The 21,392-nt window shown below is 41.5% G+C and overlaps 1 protein-coding gene and 2 long non-coding RNA genes across 3 annotated transcripts; 1 reads left to right on the top strand and 2 right to left on the bottom strand.

The window, feature by feature from the left end:
• Positions 1–2,025: 2,025 nt before the first annotated feature.
• Positions 2,026–5,164, bottom strand: LOC143485397 (uncharacterized). Its single transcript, XR_013122866.1, has 5 exons — positions 3,382–5,164; positions 2,890–3,287; positions 2,435–2,738; positions 2,234–2,359; positions 2,026–2,124 (listed from the first exon to the last, which is right to left on the bottom strand). It is a non-coding gene; the product is annotated as an uncharacterized LOC143485397 (long non-coding RNA).
• A 152-nt stretch (positions 5,165–5,316) lies between these two features.
• On the bottom strand, positions 5,317–15,737 carry LOC143485398 (uncharacterized). Its single transcript, XR_013122867.1, has 4 exons — positions 15,647–15,737; positions 14,664–14,778; positions 6,696–7,099; positions 5,317–6,592 (listed from the first exon to the last, which is right to left on the bottom strand). It is a non-coding gene; the product is annotated as an uncharacterized LOC143485398 (long non-coding RNA).
• Positions 15,738–19,134: 3,397 nt separating this feature from the next.
• LOC143485419 (uncharacterized) lies at positions 19,135–20,682 on the top strand. The gene has a single exon (XM_076984851.1). It carries the CDS (start codon positions 19,349–19,351, stop codon positions 20,504–20,506), a length of 1,158 nt encoding a protein of 385 aa, XP_076840966.1. The 5' UTR covers positions 19,135–19,348; the 3' UTR covers positions 20,507–20,682.
• The last annotated feature ends 710 nt before the right edge of the window (positions 20,683–21,392 follow it).

Genomic DNA, 21,392 nt, shown 5'->3' with positions numbered 1-21,392 from the left:
CAGAATTGGGTCCAGACGCAGGAGGTGAACGGAATTCCACAATCCGATATGATGTCTTCAGGTAGGCCGTAACACATACTGGAATATGTCGGATGCCATTTCCATGGCTGTGGGCAGCTTGGGGTGAGGAATTAAACAACACATTTTAGAACAACTATCCACCATGACCAGAATAACGGTATTACCTCCCGAGACTGGAAGATCTGTGATGAAATCAACTGCGAGATGAGACCATGGTTGACAGGGAACAGGCAGTGGGAGAAGCTTACCAGTAGGCAGAGTATGTGAGTGCGTGATTGAGCACACACGTGAGCACATAGTCATGGATGTCGTCCTCCGACAATGGCCACCAGTACGGTTGAAAATTTACATGTTTGGTTCAGGTGATTCCTGCATGTCCTGTACTGGCCGTGTCATGGGTGAGCCGGAAGATACGCCCCCTTAATGATACAGGGACGTATTGCTTACCCTCGGGGCAGTCGGTACATAGTGCTTCATCTAGGTCGTTCTGAATGTCCCATCGGATAAGAGCGAGGAAACAAGAATCCTTTAAGATGTGTTCTGGGGTTTTGTCACTCGGTGTCTTCTCGTGGATCCAGGATAAAGCATCCGCCTTGGTATTCTTGGAACTGGGTCTGTAACACACTGAGAAACGAAAGCGGGAGAAGAATAAGGCTCACCTGGCTTGACGTGGGTTCAGACGTCTGGCGGATTTTAAATATTCAAGGTTTTTGTGATCAGTGTATACTAAGAAAGGTTGTTCCAAACCCTCCAACCAATGACGCCATTGCTCCAGAGTGAGTTTCATAGCGAGGAGTTCTCTGTCTCCCACGTTATAGTTGACCTCAGCTGGTTTTAACTTTCTGGAGAAGTAGGCATAGGGAAACAACTTTGGTGGGTTCCCCTGTCTCTGTGACAGTACAGCACCCATGCCACTTCTGATGCATTGACATCCACAATGAAGGGGAGTTTATGGTCTGGAAGATGCAGTATGGGGCTGCCAATACGCCGAAATCCCTGATGAATCGATGGCAGAAGTTTGCGAATGCTAAGAACCGTTGTAGTTCCTTTGTCGAACGGGGTACTGGCCAGTTCGTCACAGCTTCCACCTTATTTTCATCCATGGCTATCTGGCCCGGTGATGAAGTGCAGCCCAGGAAGGAAATCGTGGGAATGTGGAACTTGCATTTTTCTGCCTTAACATATAAATTGTTCTCCCGTAATCGTTTTAACACACCGGAGACATGTCGGATCTGTTCTGTGACTGAGGGACAATAAGACTGAAATAACTCTGACATGTTCCGTCTTTAAGAAAGAAGAGAGTTGTGAATAAACTACTTTCTCTAAAATTTTGGATATGAATGACAGATTAGAAATTGGCCTATAGTTGGACAGTTCCTGGGGGTTAAGACCAGGTTTTTTAACACTAGGAACCCGACGGCCGCGAAAATTTTCGCAAGGCTTAGTAAGGTCCATGTAGCCCACTCCCCTGCTGTGAAGAGATTAACGCCCATTGTCTTGGTAATGCGGTGGAAGCGTCTCACCCCCAGCTCATACGCCTGCCAAAGCACAAGCGGCTCACCTCCAAGCTCATACAAGGCACCAAACGTGATACTTCACGAAAAACTTGGTTACAAACAAGCAGACTGTATATGTTACCGATCCTACAACAAACAGCGGAAATTTTGTAGACTCGTGTTTCAAAAGATACAATTCAAGCGCACGTAGAGAGTTTCTCAAATGAGTCCCGTCAAACAATAAAAATAAATAAAATTGTCTGAACCTCTTTGTATATTGTTTGAAGCTCTTTGTATATTTACTACACTATATAATATTTGTTACACTTTCTGTTTCCGCGTTTGAATTCGCGTTTGAAAAGCTAAGAAATTATATGGCGCAATTATATATATGGCTGATAAATGTTGTGATCTAAACAGCAGACTGGAAAAGGAGAGGAAAAGACAGGAAGAACAAATTCATGTGCTGTAAAACAACTTTATTTTGATCAAACATGGATGTCTATTCCGGGTTTCTTGAAGTGGAATGTCAAGAAAGTTGAGGGTGTCTTGAAGTTGAGGGTGTACTCGCCAGATGCACTTGCCGCATGCAACACACGCGTTGATGCTGTGGAGAACAATTCAAGGTACACCTTACATTTTGAATAAAATCTTTCAGAAGACAAAAATACGTAACATATGTGGTGTTACGTATGTAGGCCTACTTATCAACGTACCTTCATGTAGTTGTAGCCAACAGTTGCTACACAGCCAGGGTGTACTCGCTGCATGCAACGGGCCACCGGCGTGTTCCTGCGTGCACTGTGTATGCACGCACCTTCATGATGTCTGTCAACGGCGCACTGCAAAGAACAAAGTACATGTTATATTTTGAACGAATTTATTCATGTGTACCAGCCAGGGACCCTCTTTCTTACATTTGCGGCAGGTTCATCGTTCATCGCTGCCAAGGTCAACGGGCCACCGGCGTGTTCCTGCGCGCACTGTGTATGCACGCACAGAAGTACATGTTATATTTAGGACGAATTCATTCATGTATAAATTGATTCTGTGAAAATGTCACAGGCATGGGTCATAACAGAACGGGAATCCAATTCCAGCAACCATGAGAAAAATAACCAGCAACCACGACGAGAAATAAACAGAGGACTAACACGGAAACAGACATGAAATGGCAGGAGATGCGGGGCAGACCGTGACACCGGGTTTCATGATGTGCGACTGTGGAACAGAAAGAGAAGAGATTTTTGGTTATGTTCAAATAATAGTGTGTGTGTATATATATGTGTGTGTGATTGGTTGTCTGTATATATATATAATATATTTATATATATATATATATATATATATATAAATATACTTATCGACGTACCTTCATGTAGTTTTAGGTACACAGTTGCCACACAGCCAGGGACACTCTGCCCTACACTTGCGACAGGTGTACTTGCCGCATGCAGCGCACGGGGTTATGCTGTGGTTCCGGTTGCAGTTTGTCTGCACCTGACACGTAGTCTTCTTTCCAGGAGCAGGCGAAGGACGTGGCGTTCTCTTCAACTCCTTTTCCTGTAGGAAACGAAGACGGAGTTCCTCAGCAAGAGTACACATAAAAACTCTCCTACTCTCTGTGGACCCCGTACATGCCGTGTACAAAACATGCGCGTTCATCGCTGCCAGGTCAAGTATGTTATAAAACACTGCAACGGGCCACCGGCGTGTTCCTGCGCGCACTGTGTATGCACGCGCCTTCTGGTCCATGATGTCAACGGCGCACTGCAAAGAACAAATACAAAGAAGTACATGTTATATTTTGAATAAATTCATTCATGTATGATAAATTGATTTATCAATGCCAACACATGCATACCTTCGTCCGGTTGTAGTCCGTCACAGTGTTTGGCTTCTTTTTGCGGTCGTCTGCAATCTCCACGTGCGTGTGCATAGTGCTCAGAACGCAAACTGTTTTTGGCTTTAGCCCACTCGCCATCCGATCCAGGAGAGTTAGATAGTCTAACCGACTACTTAGAGAATACCTGCAGATCAGCTCTAGATATAGTAGCTCCACTAAAATATAAAAAAGCTAGATCCAAAAAGCTCGCCCCATGGTACACCGACCAAACTAGAAACTTAAAACAAATAGCACGTAAATTAGAGCGGAAATGGCGATCTACTAAATTGGAAGTATTCCACTGTGCCTGGAAGGATAGCATTATTGACTACAAACGGGCACTCACTAAAGCACGCTCAGCATACTTAGCCTCACTGATAGAGAAAAATAAAAACAATCCTAGATTTCTTTTTAATACTATTTCTAAACTTACAAAAAATCAAGCAGGCACAGAACCTCAGATTCCAGTAAACCTCACTAGTAATGTATTTATAGATTTCTTTGATAATAAAATAGAGAATATTAGACAAAATATAAAACCCTTTATTAGCAATACAACTGGTATGTCATCTGGTTTGGTTGATATTGATTTAAATTACATACCAGGAGAAAAACTTGATGCTTTTCATCCACTCCCAAAATCAGAATTAGAGAAAATAATTTCTTCCTTAAATTGTACTACCTGCACATTAGACTCAGTTCCCTCAAAGTTATTAAAAGAGGTATTACCAGCTGTAACTGAACCTCTTCTAACTATAGTTAACTCATCCATTACAATAGGTCACATGCCCAAATCATGTAAATTAGCAATTATCAAACCTCTGATCAAGAAACCAAATCTTGATCCGACTGTGCTGTCTAATTATAGACCCATTTCAAACACATCATTTATATCTAAGATCATAGAAAAAGCTGTTGCCCAGCAATTATGCCTATATCTGTATAGGAATAACACATTTGAAAAGTTCCAATCTGGTTTTAGGCCCCATCACAGTACTGAAACAGCATTAGTTAAAGTAACAAATGATCTCCTCCTTGCATCAGATCAAGGCTATGTATCACTGTTAGTGCTTCTTGATCTTAGTGCAGCTTTCGACACAATTGATCATAGGATCTTGCTAGAAAGGTTAGAACGCTGGGTTGGAGTCTCAGGCACAGCCCTTTCATGGTTTCAGTCTTACTTAACAAATCGCTATCAGTTTGTAGAGCTCAATAATATTTCATCCAAACGTACAATGGTTAAATATGGGGTCCCGCAAGGCTCCATCTTAGGACCACTATTATTTACATTATATATGCTACCATTGGGCACAGTTATAAACAAACATGGTGTCAATTTTCACTGCTATGCGGATGACACTCAACTTTACATATCAGCCAAACCCGATGACAAACTCAGTTTAGGAAAAATTGAGGCCTGTGTAAGAGATATTAAATGCTGGATGTCTCTAAACTTCCTACAATTAAATGAGGACAAAACAGAAGTTCTCCTTGTGGGCCCTAAGGCCGCAAGACAGAAAATTCCTAATTTAATGCTTAATCTTGCAGACTGTCCCATTACACCTGGCACAGTAGCCAAAAACCTAGGCGTCATACTCGACTCCGACCTATCATTTGATAAATATATAGATAATACTACTAGGATAGCTTTTCTACATCTCCGCAACATTGCCAAATTAAGAAATGCATTATCACAGGATGATGCAGAAAAATTGGTGCACGCCTTTGTTAGCTCTAGACTAGACTACTGCAATTCACTACTGTCAGGATGTTCAAATAAGAATCTAAATAAACTTCAAGTAGTTCAAAATGCCGCAGCTAGAGTTCTGACCAGAACTAGAAAATTTCAGCATATTAGACCAGTCCTATCAGCCCTGCATTGGCTCCCAGTTAAATTTCGTATTGATTTTAAAATTCTATTATTAGCATACAAAGCACTACACGGGCTTGCTCCTGAATACCTCCAGGAACTTATTTCCTACTATGAACCCCCACGTCAACTAAGATCACAGGGTGCTGGTCTGTTATTAGTTCCACAAATTAACAAGGTAACAGCAGGGGGAAGAGCCTTTTCTTATAAGGCCCCCCAGCTTTGGAATAATCTTCCTAAATGTGTCCGGGACTCTGACACAGTCACAATCTTTAAATCTAGGTTGAAAACCCACTTATTTAGTCTAGCGTTTGATAATTAATATCCCCCTTAGATAAAGGTACAGATCCAGGGGTTCATAGACGAAGGGTTTTATGGTAGACTGGGGTGCTGGTGCTGTCATCCTGTCACTGCTCGTGGTCACTCAAGTTTGTTGACAGTGCAGTGGACGGATGCCATTGTCTCAGAATGCCCCAAAGCCTATGTTACCTTCTGGTTCTGCCTTTTTTTAGCTAGGCTGTAATAATTTAACTTAGTGCCGGAGTTGCTGCCACACTCCAGAAATGTTTATAATTTTACCTGTCCCGTATATGTCCTCATACAGAGCTAATTTTCCCTGTTTCATTTCTCCACATGGCTGCCCGCCTGCTTGAGGAATAATGAGATGAGGAGAGACAAGCGATCCATCCTGGCCGGCCACCTCCTGCCTAACCGGATGCCTACACCATGATGGACATTATTACATCTTTTTCGGTCTAAATGGACATTATTGCATCTTTTACATTCTGTCTACATTCTGTCTATATTGTTGTTGTTGTCATGGTGACCGGTGTCGGCCAGAGGAGGATGGGTTCCCCCCCCTGAGTCTTGGTTCCTCTCAAGGTTTCTTCCTCATGCAAAAAACTAGGGAGTTTTTCCTTGCCACTGTCGCCTTTGGCTTGCTCACTGGGGGCTAGGACTCGGCACTTGTAAAGCTGCTTTGTGACAACAACTGTTGTAAAAAGCGCTATATAAATAAAATTTGATTGATTGATTGATTGATTGATTGTTTTGTTGGGCTTGGAGGTAGCGGTCCCGTGCCATTGTCTCCTGGATCGAAGGCACAGCGAACATTGCCGACCAACAGTCCGACATCGCTCCAACTGGACAGAGGACTGCTCGTAGAAATAGGATTGCTACGAATGCCATAAACTCGCTGACCGACAAACTCCAGCTGCTGTCTGTTCTGCGGGCTTCATGGACAGTGCAGTCTGTGATGATTCGCAGCATCTCCATGTCGAGCAAACACAGAAAACTCTGCAGTCTGCTTGTGATCCTACGCTGTATTAGTAAAAGTAAACAAATGACGCTAGGTAAATTACACGTACTAAATATCATTCAAACACAAGCAGAAACACTGGAAAGAAATATGAAGTTACTATACCTTTGCATGCTCTGTAGGCCCGGACGGCTCAACAAATGTTGAATTAGGCGAACAGCTGCTGACACGAGAGCGTGCGATGCCAACCTTCTCCCAAATAGTTCCATCTTTTGCCCGTACGGTTGGTGCAGGTGTGGTGTCAGCCTGTGTCCGTCTCTTCCTTGGAGGGCTCTGTTGTACCTCATCCGATGTACTGCTTCTTTCTTCATCGGATGAATCGCTGGTCAAAAAACAGGAGGGTCCTTCTCCCGCATCGGACTCACAGCAGTCCTCGTTGGTCAGCAAAGCCGCAACTTCTTGACCGGTGAACGTCCTCTGTCTTGCCATGGTGTTTTGCGTCGTCTCCACACAGGATAGTAGTGAAAATGTAAGTCGCCTGCCTTTGGGTTTCAGCTTTTATCATGACTCTGAAGAACACACCCACAACAGCGCATACTAATTATACTTTATTATAATAGGTGGCGCTTCACACATAACGCCGAAACCGAAACCGGGCTAATCCCCTGCATACACGGGAACAATAAAAGTTGATTGGACCCGTGATAATGGTTCACGGCAATCCGTGAATATCAGTCAAACACAAGCATAAACACTGCAAAAAATATTATATTACTATGCTGTATGAGTAAAAATAAATAAATGACGCTAAGTTATTTACATGAACGAAATATCTTATTTACACAAACGAAATATCAGTCAAACACAAGCATAAACACTGCAAAAAAATATTATGTTACTATGCTGTATGAGTAAAAATAAGTAAATGTACAAATAAATATTACTTTACTATACCTTTATTACTTTGTTGCTGCTATTGAAGTGCATACACAAGAAAATCTGGGACGCTTGCTTCATACATAACGCCAATACCACGCTAATGATAATGTGTTTCACGGGAACAATATGAACCCGTGATAATGGTTGGTTCAGCCATGTAAATGTGTGGCGCTATTGAAGTGCATACACAAGAAAATCTGGGACGTTTGCTTCATACATAACGCCAATACCACGCTAATGATAATGTGTTTCACGGGAACAATATGGACCCGTGATAATGGTTGGTTCAGCCATGTAAATGTGTGGCGCTATTGAAGTGCATGCACAAGAAAATCTGAGACGCTTGCTTCATACATAACGCCAATACCACGCTAATGATAATGGTTCACCGCTCTAAATAATACTTATGTCAATATGTAGCGCTTCACACATAACGCCGAAACAGGGCTAAACTTTATTTATTTATTTTAGACTACAAACTAGACCTGGTGCACACAGACTGCACACAGACTAGACCTGGTGCACCACAGAGCTCCTGCCACAGAGCTCCTGCCTGTCTTTCTGCTCCTGTCTTGCTCTGAAATTAACATATGTATGGTCCTGCTAATTGGGCAGGAGAAGGAGGGGTGATGTCCTCAGAACCTTGAAATCTCAGGAGTTCCAGTGTTAATTAGCGGCTTGATGACTGCAAGTATAAATGAACTGGGAACGTAGCCCAGGCTCAGAGAATAGTTTATTATAGTAAGCAACAGTTCTACATTGCTATTAGGGCTGAACGATTAATTGCATTTGCGATAATTTCGCGATTTTTAAAAACGCGATTGTCTAATCGCACAGGCTGCGATTTAAACTGGTCACGTGACTTGGGAGCGAGCCGAGCCGAGGACGAACGGAGCAAACCCGAGCAGGAGGCAGGGAGGTGGAGAAGTGAAGTTAACACAGCGCACTTTAACTTGTTGCACAATGGCTTCAGGCTCGACAGAAGCTGACACAACTGAAAGTCTAATACCAAAGAGGGGCAGCACATCAGTTGTGTGAAATTACTTTGGCTTTTAAAAGATGCTGCTCATCGTCAGGTACTGTGCAAAACGTGCCTTGCTACTGTTGCTATGACGCGAGGAAACACTACAAACCTTCTTCAGCATTAAAAAAACACCACAAAGCCTCATATTTGTAAGGCTAAAATGCCAACGACTAGTGCTGCGTCTTCAAATACGCCAAAGTGTTTCTCTGCGCTTATACAGCTTTAGTATGCGGTGAGCAGCGAAATACCGTAAAATCTCGCATATAGGCGCAATAAGATTTAAAGCACGGATGAATCGCAAAAGCGCGGATAGCTTGACCGCGGTCCAGCAGACAGGGTTCACTGACCGAACCGTTTGAAAGTGTAACTCCTTATGGATATAATTGGAAGCGGCACGCTGAAATAACTCGGGCAGTAACGGAGTTCATAGTGAAAGACATTGCAATTAGATTATTTTCCAAAATCGTTCAGCCCTAATTGCTATGCAGTAATTCTTTAAGTAGATGGGTTGGTACAGCATCTAGTATGCATGTGGAGGGTTTAGCTGATTTCACCAGTGAAATAAGCTCCTCACGACCAATTGGGGAGAAGGACTCTAACAGGGCATCAGAGCTGACCAGACAGCTGTCAAGGTGCATTGGCATGTTGACAGGCTCTGAGATAGCACTCCTAATTTTTTCCCTAATTTTATCAATCTTATCATTAAAGAATTTCATAAAATTGTTACTGCTACACTCTAGTGGAATTAGAGAATTGATTTGTTCGTGACTCCTCGTACGGCTGGAAACAGTTTTAAAAAGGAGTCCTGAATTGTTTTTATGTTTTTCTATTAAGGCAGATAAGTATAAGGACTTTGCCGTATGGAGGGCATGCTTATATTCAATAAGGCTGCTTTTCCTTGATAGTCTATACACTTCCAACTTCGAATTTCGCCATTTACACTCCAGGATCCGCGCGGCTCGTTTGAGACTACGCCTGTGCTCATTGTACCATGGCGCTATTCTTCTCTCAGTGGCTCTCTTATATGGTAATGGCGAAACCTTGTCTAAAGCTCTACGAAGGGAAGTCTCGACGTGCTCGGTGAAACGCTCTAGTCCTTCCGGAGCTACAGGTGGATCAGTGTTTGACAGACCCGGTAAAATATCAGTGAGCGCGGCTATGGTGCTGGGTGTTATAGTTCGTTTAATTTGGTAGCGGGTGGCCGATGAATACAGTCAGTTAAACACAACTCGTAAGTTATGAGGCTGTGGTCAGAAACAGCCTCACTCTGAGAAAGAATTGCTAAACTGGAATGTGAATATCAAATGACAAGACCAAGTCTAAAGTATGACTACAGTTATGCGTAGGACCCACCATACTCTGAGTGATACCCACTGAATCAAGAATTGCTTGAAAATGTATGCTAAAAGAGTCACACAGATTTTCAAAATGGATATTAAAATCACCCACTATAATCACCTTATCGGCTGATAGCACTACATGAGACAGGAAGTCTGAAAACTGCAAGAACTCAGAGTATGAACCAGGGAGCCGGTAAATAGTAATTAACATAAACGACTGCGATGCTTTGTTGGTTGTTAAATTTGAAACATTTGATACAGTGAGGATGAGATGTTCAAAAGAATTAAACTTGAAGCCAAATTTTTGAGAAATGCCTATATCAGAGTCATATATTGTGGCGACCCCACCTCCTCGACCATTTGGACGGGGGTTATGGACATATCTATAGCCAGAGGGAGAAGCTTCATTTAGGGCCATATAGTTGTCTGGTCGGGTCCAGGTTTCCGTCAAGCAAAGCATGCATAGATTATGATCGGTAATCATTTCATTAACATGCAATGCTTTAGATGACAGGGATCTAATATTTAGTAGTCCTAGTTTCAGATATAAACCGCTCTCTGAGGGAGCATAGTTGAATTTAACATTGATTAATTTTGTCTACTAACTTTGCGAGAATTGTTTTTTGGTACTCAAGGAACAGACACAGTTTCAATCTGGTGTGACCTAGGTGACGTCTCTTTGCAGCTCGCAGACAGTCGGCTTAGCCTGCGTGTCTGCTGCCTGGCCTCGGCTCTGGTTTGTCAATCCAAACATTATCCTTGGTGATCTCAGACTGTCTCAATCCCACATCATTGGTACCAACTTGAATATTTACATTTAGCCAGCACCTTTAAATTAGCCCTGATGTCAGGCGCTCTAGCCTCCAGGATACACTCGACTATGGCCGCTGGTGTCTCTAAACTGGTTGCTACATTCATGTGTCGAAGCTGTGAATCTCCTATCACCAGAGCTCTTTTAACAGGTCGCTCAGTCGGTGTATTATTGAGAGGGGCAAACCTGTTTGACACGGGAACCTGAGACGAATGGTGCTCAGCGCTATGGTTTTGCCGCCGAGACATCACCCATTCGCCCCGCTGCGAGGGCTGTGCAAACCGGGCCTGCTAAGCTATCTATGCTAGCTGCTATCAACTCTCTAGGACTTTCTAAAGCCCGGATGCACTCCTCTAAAATTTTCTCCGTCATACTAATAATTAATCTACACACAAATAAAATTATTATCACTACTGATGGAAGAAGAGTAGCTATACATACCACACTCAACACCAGCAACAAGCGACTCAGACATGATGAAATATATACTTAGCTTCGGTTAATACAGGGTTGCCAACTCTCACGCATTGAGTGTGAGACACACGCATTCGACCGTTTTCACACGCTCTCACGCCACACTTCCGATATCTCACGCCGAAAAAAAATATCCAGTTTATTTACCTCAGATCCACATATATGATTCAATACGTTACTAGTTTGCTAGCTCTGGCGCCATCCACCGGCGATATAACACTGAATCTGTGTCCATTTTACGTTCGCCACCCCCCCCCCCCCCCCCCTGCTCAACAACTTTCGTTCGCCAAACCCCCCCCCCTCAACAAAATACACTCGCCACCGGCTCCAGGTTAAAATCTCACTCCAAGCGAACGTCAAAAGTTGGCAACCCTGTTAATATGTCGAAATATCGAGGATGTTTTCAGTCAAAAAGGTCTTTCGATGGCTTGTGGAGGTTGTTGTTTATACTGTAAAGCACTTTGAGTTACATGTATGTATGAAAGGTGCTATACAAATAAAGATTATTATTGTAGCCGGAGGTAAAAATATATCCACAAAGTATTTGTAGATATAGCAAATGTAAGCAAATTGATATGGAAAAAGAAGGCAAAAACACTCTAGTAAGCAGCGTCGGCAGGGGTGTCAAGGCAGAAAAAGGCAGAACCAGAAGGTAATATAAACTTGGGAGGATTCTGAAACAATGGCATCCATCCACTGCACTGTCAACAAACTTGAGTGACCATGAGCAGGATGACAGCACCAGCGCCCCAGTCTACCATAAAACCCTTCGTCTATGAACCCCTTTATCTAAGGGGGAATACTATTTATCAAACGCTAATCCAAATAGGTGGGTTTTCAACCTAGACTTAAAGATTGTGACTGTGTCAGAGTCCCGAACGCATTTTGGAAGGTTGTTCCAATGCTGGGGAGCCTTACAAGAAAAGGCTCTTCCCCCTGCTGTTACCTTATTAATTTGTGGAACTAATAAAAGACCAGCACCCTGTGATCTTAGTGGACGTGGGGGTTCATAGTAGGAAATAAGTTCCTGGAGGTATTCAGGAGCAAGCCCCTGCAGTGCTTTATAAGTTAATAATAGAATTTTAAAATCAATATGGAATATAACTGGGAGCCAATGCAGGGCTGATAGGACTGGTCTAATATGCTGAAATTTTCTAGTTCTGGTCAGAATTCTGGCTGCGGCATTTTGAACTATTTAGAACTAAGTTTATTTAGATTCCTATTTGAACATACTGACAGTAGTGAGTTACAGTAGTCTAAGCTAGAGCTAACAAAGTCGTGCACCAATTTTTCTGCATCATCCTGTGATAATGCATTTCTTAACTTGGCAATGTTATCCTAGTATAACATCCTAGTAGTATTATCTATGTATTTATCAAATGATAGGTCGGAGTCAAGTATGACGCCTAGATTTTTGGCTACTTTGGCAGGTGTAATGGGGTAGTCTGCGAGATTAAGCATTATATCTGGAATTTTCTGTTTTGAGGCCTTAGGGCCCAGGAGGAGAACTTCTGTTTTGCCCTTATTAAGTTGGAGGAAGTTTAGAGACATCCAGCATTTAATATCTCTTACACAGGCCTCCTAAACTGAGTTTGTCATCAGGTTTTGCTGATATGTAAAGTTGGGTGTCATCTGCATAGCAGTGACAATTGACACCATGTTTGTTTATAACTGTGCCCAATGGTAGCATATATAATGTAAATAATAGTGGTCCTAAAATGGAGCCTTGCGGGACCCCATATTTAACTTTTGTACGTTTGGATGGAATATTATTGAGCTCTACAAACTGATGCCGATTTGTTAAGTAAGAGTAAAACCATGAAAGGGCTGTACCTGAGACCAGGGTGTCTACAGGTTTGACCAAGTGAAAATGAAGACATTAAGACTTTTTAATTCCCTTTCCAAATAAAATTAAGACCAACTCGGAAGATCATACACATTAAAATAAAGCACAAAAACCAACTGATTATTTAAATTATTTATCTAGCTGCTTGAACACTTAAAATGCGAGGGTCCGTGCGGCGAAAATTACACAATCGCAGTGGCTACACCCATGCACAAGGGGCTCACACGCTGTGGCTTCGCGAGGTCGTGCACCTCCCGAATTTTGTAACTTCGCGCGCGCCGCGCTTCAGCGCAATGAAACAAGTAATGTTTGCAGTGTTCATACACCTATACAAGGTGGAATTAAAGCACTTGTACGGCACTTTCATATGGAGTCAAAAAGGGTCATAAAGATTTTGCATTTGTGAAACAATAGTCACCAATGTACTTAAACTTGCAACTGCGTTTAAACAACTACATGCACGTAAAATCCATCTCCACAAATGAACTGGGATGTGCTAATGTGGAAAAAATATTTCAAATATATTAAAAAATATATTTTTTTTAATTTGTAGAAAAAAAATGCATTTGTAAATCCAATGTTGTGAATGTGTGAATCATATGGAATTTATGAGGTTGTAAATGTGACAGTGAGCGTTTTTCAGTGTGGAGGTAAAAATTCTCGCATTCACCTTCTCTGCTGCAGTTGTGAATTTTGACCCTGTTTTGACACCTAATTCATGGACCAATAGGAAAGCTTTAGCTGGACCAATCAGATTGCGAGGTTGTTTAACCAATCATAACACTGATTTAGTGCCGTCACTCAACTTTGGCGCGCTGTTGGAACACGCCTCCCAATCTCTGTCATGGCGCTTCCAGGCACAAGCACAGACACAATGGAGAGTCAGGTAAGGAGCAATGCTAGATCATGTTTCTTTAGTAAAACGTTTGTTTTAAAGAAGATAACAGCCAGGCTCTGTGCCGTGGCTTTATTTATACTACTGACTGTTGTGCTAGCTTTGGATAACTGTAGCCAATTAATTAACCATCGTTACTTGATGGATGATCTTTGATCTTTAACTGAAGCAGCTGTTTTGAACAAGAGAAAATGAATAGAAAATAAAATGTGCATTTGAAACAACGCATAATGTCTATTTATTCAATAAAACTATTCAAAAAAATATTATTTTACTGAAACAATGTTCCTTTGAACAGCTATGTTATTAACGTAACAGCCGAAATATTGTAGGGCAGGAGAATACACTGCTCACCTATGTGTAACTAGCTCTGTGAACAAACATATAACTGGCAAAATGAACACAAGGCTGTAGATAAAATCTTCAAAACGGTTTAAACCATGCCAAAGCCTGTGTCACAGGTTGCTACACATGAATTTAGATCTCGACTGAAGTCTTTAAAGTTAGTGTAGTGGCCTGGTAGGCTGAGGGACTTGAAACATGTAGATGTCTTCGGGAGACTGCCCTGAACTATCTCCAATTGCATGTCAGAAGATGGGACCTCCCATGTACATGTTGTTCTTGAGTTTATTTTTGAGGGCAACATGCACTAATCTTATTAAGAAGTAGTAATGAAGCTAATTAGAAGGACCCAAAAAGTGTTGCATCATGCACATATATTGATTTTACGCACGGATATTTTTTTAAACAGTTTTTTAAACAACTTCCTTCACATATATATTGGTGGCTTTTTTGTTTTATCACCTGTTGCGATAAACTCGCGAAGATATCCAGCTATGCAGCACCTGGTTTCAACTGGGTAGTCTTCATTTTCCTCATCCGTCTTTTCCAGGGGCCACAATATCTGGTCAAGTACAATCTATTAGAGACACAGCACAAATATTTCAAGTGGGGTGGGAATAGAGGATTTCACATCATATAAATAATAAATAAATATGAAACACTCGACACAAACCCTATGATTTAATCTTTCAATAAAAAACTTTGATTTTATGATCATAGGATTTGTCAAGTGTTTCATATTGTTACCATAGGTACAATTTAAGGTACTGTTATTTGTCACTTATACAGACAAAAATATTTCTCACATGAAGCCTGATTTCAAGGCTTGATTTTCTTGATTTAAATTCTAACTAGCAATGCCAATATTACAACACTTAAGTAAAAGCACATTTCAAATAATTGCAGGGGATCATCCTGTAAATGAGTATTTTCATACATTTTCTGAATTTTCTGGTCAGTTAATTAAAAGATATGTTGATCATGCTAACTACTAGTAAAGCAAGAGGTGCTGTACAATTATTGTGTGTTCTGATATACTGGCTAACTAGTGTCCTACGGTTTTTTTTTCTACTGCATAAGCTGACCGAAGCTCAGCAAATGCCTGTGTTAGTTAACTAGCTAGTTAGCTAGGCTGCAGAACCAAAAGGAATCAAAAGATACAGTCTGTCTGCCATTACACAAGATAATTGTGCTGCATTGATATAAAAACGGGGGGAAACTATGGAGCAAAACAAACGGGATGCACCTTTCTTGCTATGTTCAAATACCCTGCTGCTGCAGGCTGTTTATCTAGCTAGCTAATGATGGTTAATTAATTGGCTACAGTTATCCAAAGCTAGCACAACAGTCAGTAGTATAAATAAAACCACGGCACAGAGCCTGCCTGTTATCTTCTTTAAAACGAACTTTTTACTAAAGAAACATGATCTAGCATTGCTCCTTACCTGACTCTCCATTGTGTCCGTGCTTGTGCCTGGAAGCGCCATGACAGAGATTGGGAGGCGTGTTCCAACAGCGCGCCGAAGTTGAGTGACCAAATCAGTGTTATGATTGGTTAAACAACCTTGCAATCTGATTGGTCCAGCTAAAGCTTTCCTATTGGTCCATGAATTAGGCGTCAAAACAGGATCAAAATTCGCAACTGCAGCAGAGAAGGTGAATGCGAGAATTTTTACCTCCACACTGAAAAACGCTCACTGTCACATTTACAACCTCACAAATTCCATATGATTCACACATTCACAACATTGCATTTACATATGCATTTTTTTTCTACAAATTAAAAAAATGTATTTTTTTATATATTTGAAATATTTTTTCCACATTAGCACATCCCAGTTCATTTGTGGAGATGGATTTTACATGCATGTAGTTGTTCAAACGCAGTTGCAAGTTTCAGTACATTTGTGACTATTGTTTCACAAATGCAAAATCTTTATGACCCTTTTTTGACTCCATACTTTCAAGGTCCATTTCTATATTTCCCAGCACGTTAAACTAAATTAAGTTAAATATTTATACATATACTCGAAATGATTCACTTTTTCATCACATTATTTAATGGTTGTTTATTTTCAAAACGCCCAATCTTAACGCCTTCATGTTCTCTCATGTTTCGTCCTGGAATTACAAGAGGCTAACGAAATACAAGATAACTGTTCAGTCAGACAGATATTTGTTGTGAAACCAAGTAGTTACAATTTCAAGCATTTTTAAGTACTTTAGCTCTAAATTACAGCACTTTTCAAACTTGAAACACAAAGCAACATTAAAATTCATCAGGTAAATGTTCATTCCCCTTGAGGGGTGTTTCTTTATTGTACCATATATCGTTACGGACAACAGTGCACAGAACGTGACGCGTCAAGTATGAACGCTTCCGCCGTTCGCATGAGGTGTGCGGAGTCGGTCACGGTCACTCGCAAAAGTATAAACCAGGCTACGCCAGCAGCAGGGCAAAACGTTAATATTGCAGGATGCTGCTGATGAGCCTCGATGGTATATGACAGCTCTGAGCCACCAAGAATATATCGGGTCTTCCAACCATTTCTGGCTAAATTTGCATTTCCCCATCTCTCCGAACAGACGTTAACGTACACACATCCCACCAGTCCAACAACTACGGGTGCTCGTAAAGCCTGAAATACTTGCGAGGAATACTGCGAAGGTTGTGCACTGCATGGCTACCAATTTCCGCCCCCGAGGTTCAACACAGAACGGAATTATTCCTCCCTAAATTTTGCTCCGCAAATTTAAGACATTTCGATTGAAAATTTAAGACAAAATAAGACTTTTCAAGGCCTTATTTGACAAAAACGAAATTTAATACCATTTAAGACTTTTTAAGGACCCGCGGCCACCCTGTGAGACTCCAACATTCGAATCATTGAGGCCTTGCTTCAAGTTTGCCTTTGGTTTGTTGTACCACTGCACGCCACCAGATCTATGAGCGGCATTACAAGCTTTCAGTAGGTGTTTAACGTTCTTGATCAATTTAATGGAGTTGACAATGTCAGTACAGCATTTAACTAGGAGTCCCAGCATTTTAATTCCACACTTTTTGTACCTGGTCTCCACCAGGGGGCAGTTCTGGGGACATTTGCATTCCATTAGGCCACCCTTTGTTATGTACATGCAGCCACTTATAGGTAGACGGGTGGGGGGGTGATGGTGTGAACCATCAGTTCATTGTTCTGTTGGATGTGTTCACTGACTCAGATAGAGAAGGAAAAAACTCTGGCCTCCCCTTGGGGAGATTGTGTGGGTAAATATATGAGTAAATTTATGTTGGGATGAAGGTGTGTGGGTGTATGTGTGTAAGGGTGTATGTGTGTGTGGGTGTATGTGTGTGTGTTTGGGTGAATATAAATGTCCAATGTAGTAGCAGTTGGTGAACCATTGCAGTGGTCATTTGAGCTGTTTTTTTCCTGCCCTTCCCTTTTTATAATAAATAATAATAATAATAATAATAATAATAATAATAGTCTTTATTTGTATAGCACCTTTCATACATACATGCAACTCAAAGTGCTAAAAACTACTGAAAATAAGGTAAATAAATTACTTGTCTCTCCCCTCATTTCTATCCTGTCCTGTATGGTGGAGACTGGGAACAGGCTGAACTACTCTCTGCAGTGGGGGTGGTGGGGCACCACATTTTAGGCTGTTATAGTTGGTGATTGTGTAAGGCACCTCTTCCTGTACTCTTTAATGTATTTTAGACATTGAGGGCTTTTGAGGGGATGGTGTGGATGAACACTGACCAGTGGCTGACCATGAACACTGAACACTGACCCTCTTTTCTCTCCTCCTCTTTTCTCTGTATGGCCCACCTAACCCCAATTATTTTTATTACTATTGTACTGTATTTTACAGAATTGTTTTCTTTTGATTCTTACATAAAAATAATGTTGTCCTCCAAAGATGAGGGGAGGGGGGGGGGGGGCAAAAAATAGAGTAGTGACTCTGAAATCTCTTCTGGTAAGATTGTTGTTGTGTTTTTGGAAGAGACACACTGTAAAAAGTACCATCTTGATAAGTTAAAATTGCTCAAGATTATTATTCTATTTCAAGTAGCTGAGGGTTTTTGTATAAATTTGTGTAAAAATATCTTTACCTATTGGCAGTTTTTCAAAAGACAAAAACTACTGAAAATAAGGTTAAAAATATCTGTGCCATTTTGAATAATCAATATGCCACTTATATGCCACTATAATTCAAATATTATGTTTGTGACTTCTGACTTCTTCTGACTTTGTGACTTCTTGCAAGAGAGCTTGCAGTCTCTTGTGGCAGGCACCCAAAGGTGTGTATTGAAGCAGCCACCACCCACACCTGAGACACGCCTCATTTACATAACACTGGAGGTAAGAAGGGCTCTTACCAGCCCCGGTTCTGGACTGCTTTGCTTGGGGGGGCAGTAAAACATAATAAGGGGGCATGTTGATAGTCATGTTTATGAAGCCAGAAATATATTCAAGGCTTGATTTGTGCATGAATGATGACTATTGATACTGGCTTAAAGTGATGTATTAGGTAAAGAAATAAAAATGCACATTTTTGAACTTAAAACTTAAAACACAATGATTAAAAAATACATGTTGATTATGTAAATTAAGAACAAAGATTATCTAATTGTATTTCATTTCAATACTCCTCCTTAATTAAACTGTCATTACTAATAGAACAACTCTATTTCTTGAAAGGCTTTAATACAAATTTAAGTCAAAGCTGACAAATACCTACACACAGACTGAGAATATTCAAACATGGAAATAGGAATGAGTGAGAATATTTATATTATTGGGAAATTAAAATATAAAGAAAACAAAAGAATACAAATTCTGTTAAAAAAGGGAGTATTCATTACATTTCTATTTTGAAAAAGAAAAAAATATGAAAGTACATAAAATAAGAAATCTATTGTGGTATATTGAGCTTATGGGCTCTCCGTAGTTTCGCATGTTCTATGTGATTATGCGCATGCCCAGACAGATGCGCGCCAGAACGAGAGCCTCCTTTTGGCATGTTGTAATTTGGCTATGCAAGTTTTCAGTAAACGTGGTTAAACGCGTGCAAACCGTCTCGTCATTAATACACCACATAATTGGCGACGAGGTAAAAAGTGACTGTAGTGAGCAGTGAAAATGGCTAACTTCGCCAAGCCGGACGAGTTTAATCCAGAGAACGAACAGTGGACGGCTTATGTCGAGCGGATGGAACTTTTTTTCGAAGCACACGATGTCGAGGATGAAAAACGGGTAGCTACTCTGCTAAGCTCTGTTGGTGCTTCTGCATATGGACTGCTACGAAATTTAATTCAACCTCTCAAACCTAAAGATAAGACGTTTGATGAAATCGTGGTAATTATGTCAAATTACTATGAACCGAAACCACTGGTAGTAGCCGAGCGATTCAGATTCCGACGACGTGTGCAGAAGAACGACGCAACGGTAGCTCAGTTTGCTGCTGATCTGAAACAGCTAGCTGCAAGATGTAACTTCGGGGATAGGCTGGACGAGGCTCTGCGAGACGGGTTTGTCAGTGGAATTCGTGATGAAGCGTGCCAACACAAGTTGCTTTCCACGGATGGGCTAACGTTTGCCAGGGCCCAGGAGATCGCTCTCAACATGGAAGCAGCCCACCGAGACACGCGGCAGCTAAGACAAAGCGAGACACCGTCTGCCTCTTCTGTGCACAAGGTAAAGGAAAAACAAAAGCCTTCTCCATCAGCGCAGGCAGCGTGCTATAGATGCAGAGGAAAGAATCATAGCCCAAGTGAATGCTATTTTAAAACTGCCAAATGCCACAAGTGTGATAAGTTCGGTCATATACAAAAAGCATGTAGAGGTAGCCAGCCTGCCGCGAGGGAGAAAAAAGGAAGGCTAAATAAGACTCAGCGAAAAGTGGCAAGTTATGTGATAGCAGAAGAGGAGGAGGAAGTGTTCTGTGTAAATGAAACAGACAAACAGGTATTCAAAGCGAACTTTTCTGTAAACCGGAGAAATGTTCTAATGGAAATAGACACGGGAGCTGCAGTCAGCATAATATCAGAGGCAATGTACAGAGAATCATTCGCGGATGTGCTATTAGGGGCCAGCAATGTCACACTGAAGACCTACACTGGCCAGGCAATTCCAGTAAGAGGGCAGTTCGTGGCAAAAGTTACCTATGGAGATCAAACTGTTGACTTACCATTAATTGTAGTGAAAGGCAATGGACCTGCACTTTGTGGTAGGAACTGGCTTGAAAGCATCAAGTTGGACTGGAAAACAATTAAAATGATCAGTGAAAATGCAAAGTAGCCCTCAGCACCCAAGTCAATACTTGAGGTGTTAGAAAAATACAGTGAAGTTTTCAAAGAGGATTTGGGAACATTAAAGGGAATTAAAGCAACAATCTCTGTCAAGCCTGATGCCACGCCCAAATTCCACAAAAGCCGCCCTTTGCCATTCGCAATGAGGGAACGTGTGGAAGATACAGCGACTGGGAAAAGAAAACATCATCAGTCCTGTGAAGCACAGTGAATGGGCCGCTCCCGTCGTTCCTGTGGTCAAGAGAGATGGTAAGATTCGCTTGTGCAGCGATTACAAGGTAACGGTGAACCAGGCAACCAACACAGACATATACCCACTGCCACGCATTGAAGAAGTGCTGGCAACGCTGAGTGGTGGCAAGTTGTTTTCTAAAATCGACCTAGCCTCAGCTTACCAGCAAGTGCTCCTTGACGAAGATTAAAAAAAATACACAACAATCAACACCCATAAGGGCTTGTTTGTGTATAATCGTCTTTGCTTTGGCATTAACTCTGCTGTTAGCATCTTTCAGAGAGTAATGGAGAGTCTGATGAAGAACCTGAACGTGGTTGTTTATCTTGATGATCTGCTCATAATGGGAAGAGATGAGGCAGAGCATCTGAAGAACCTTGGCAGAGTCCTGCAACGCTTACAAGAGAATGGCCTGCGGGTGAAAAAGTCAAAGTGCGAGTTTGGAAAGACCCAAATCGAGTACCTGGGCCATGTCCTGGACAAAAAGGGGGTGTACCCATCCAAAGACAAGGTGAGAGCAATACATGACGCACCCACACCTACAAATGTGAAAGAGCTACGAGCTTTTCTAGGCCTAGTTAACTACTATGGCCGTTTCGTGCCACAGCAAAGTACTGTTCTAGCACCACTTTATAATTTGCTG

Source organism: Brachyhypopomus gauderio, unplaced genomic scaffold, assembly GCF_052324685.1.
Source record: "Brachyhypopomus gauderio isolate BG-103 unplaced genomic scaffold, BGAUD_0.2 sc34, whole genome shotgun sequence".
Lineage (NCBI taxonomy): Eukaryota > Metazoa > Chordata > Actinopteri > Gymnotiformes > Hypopomidae > Brachyhypopomus > Brachyhypopomus gauderio.
Note: the sequence above shows the minus strand (reverse complement) of the source record. Positions and strands in the feature narration are given on the sequence as shown.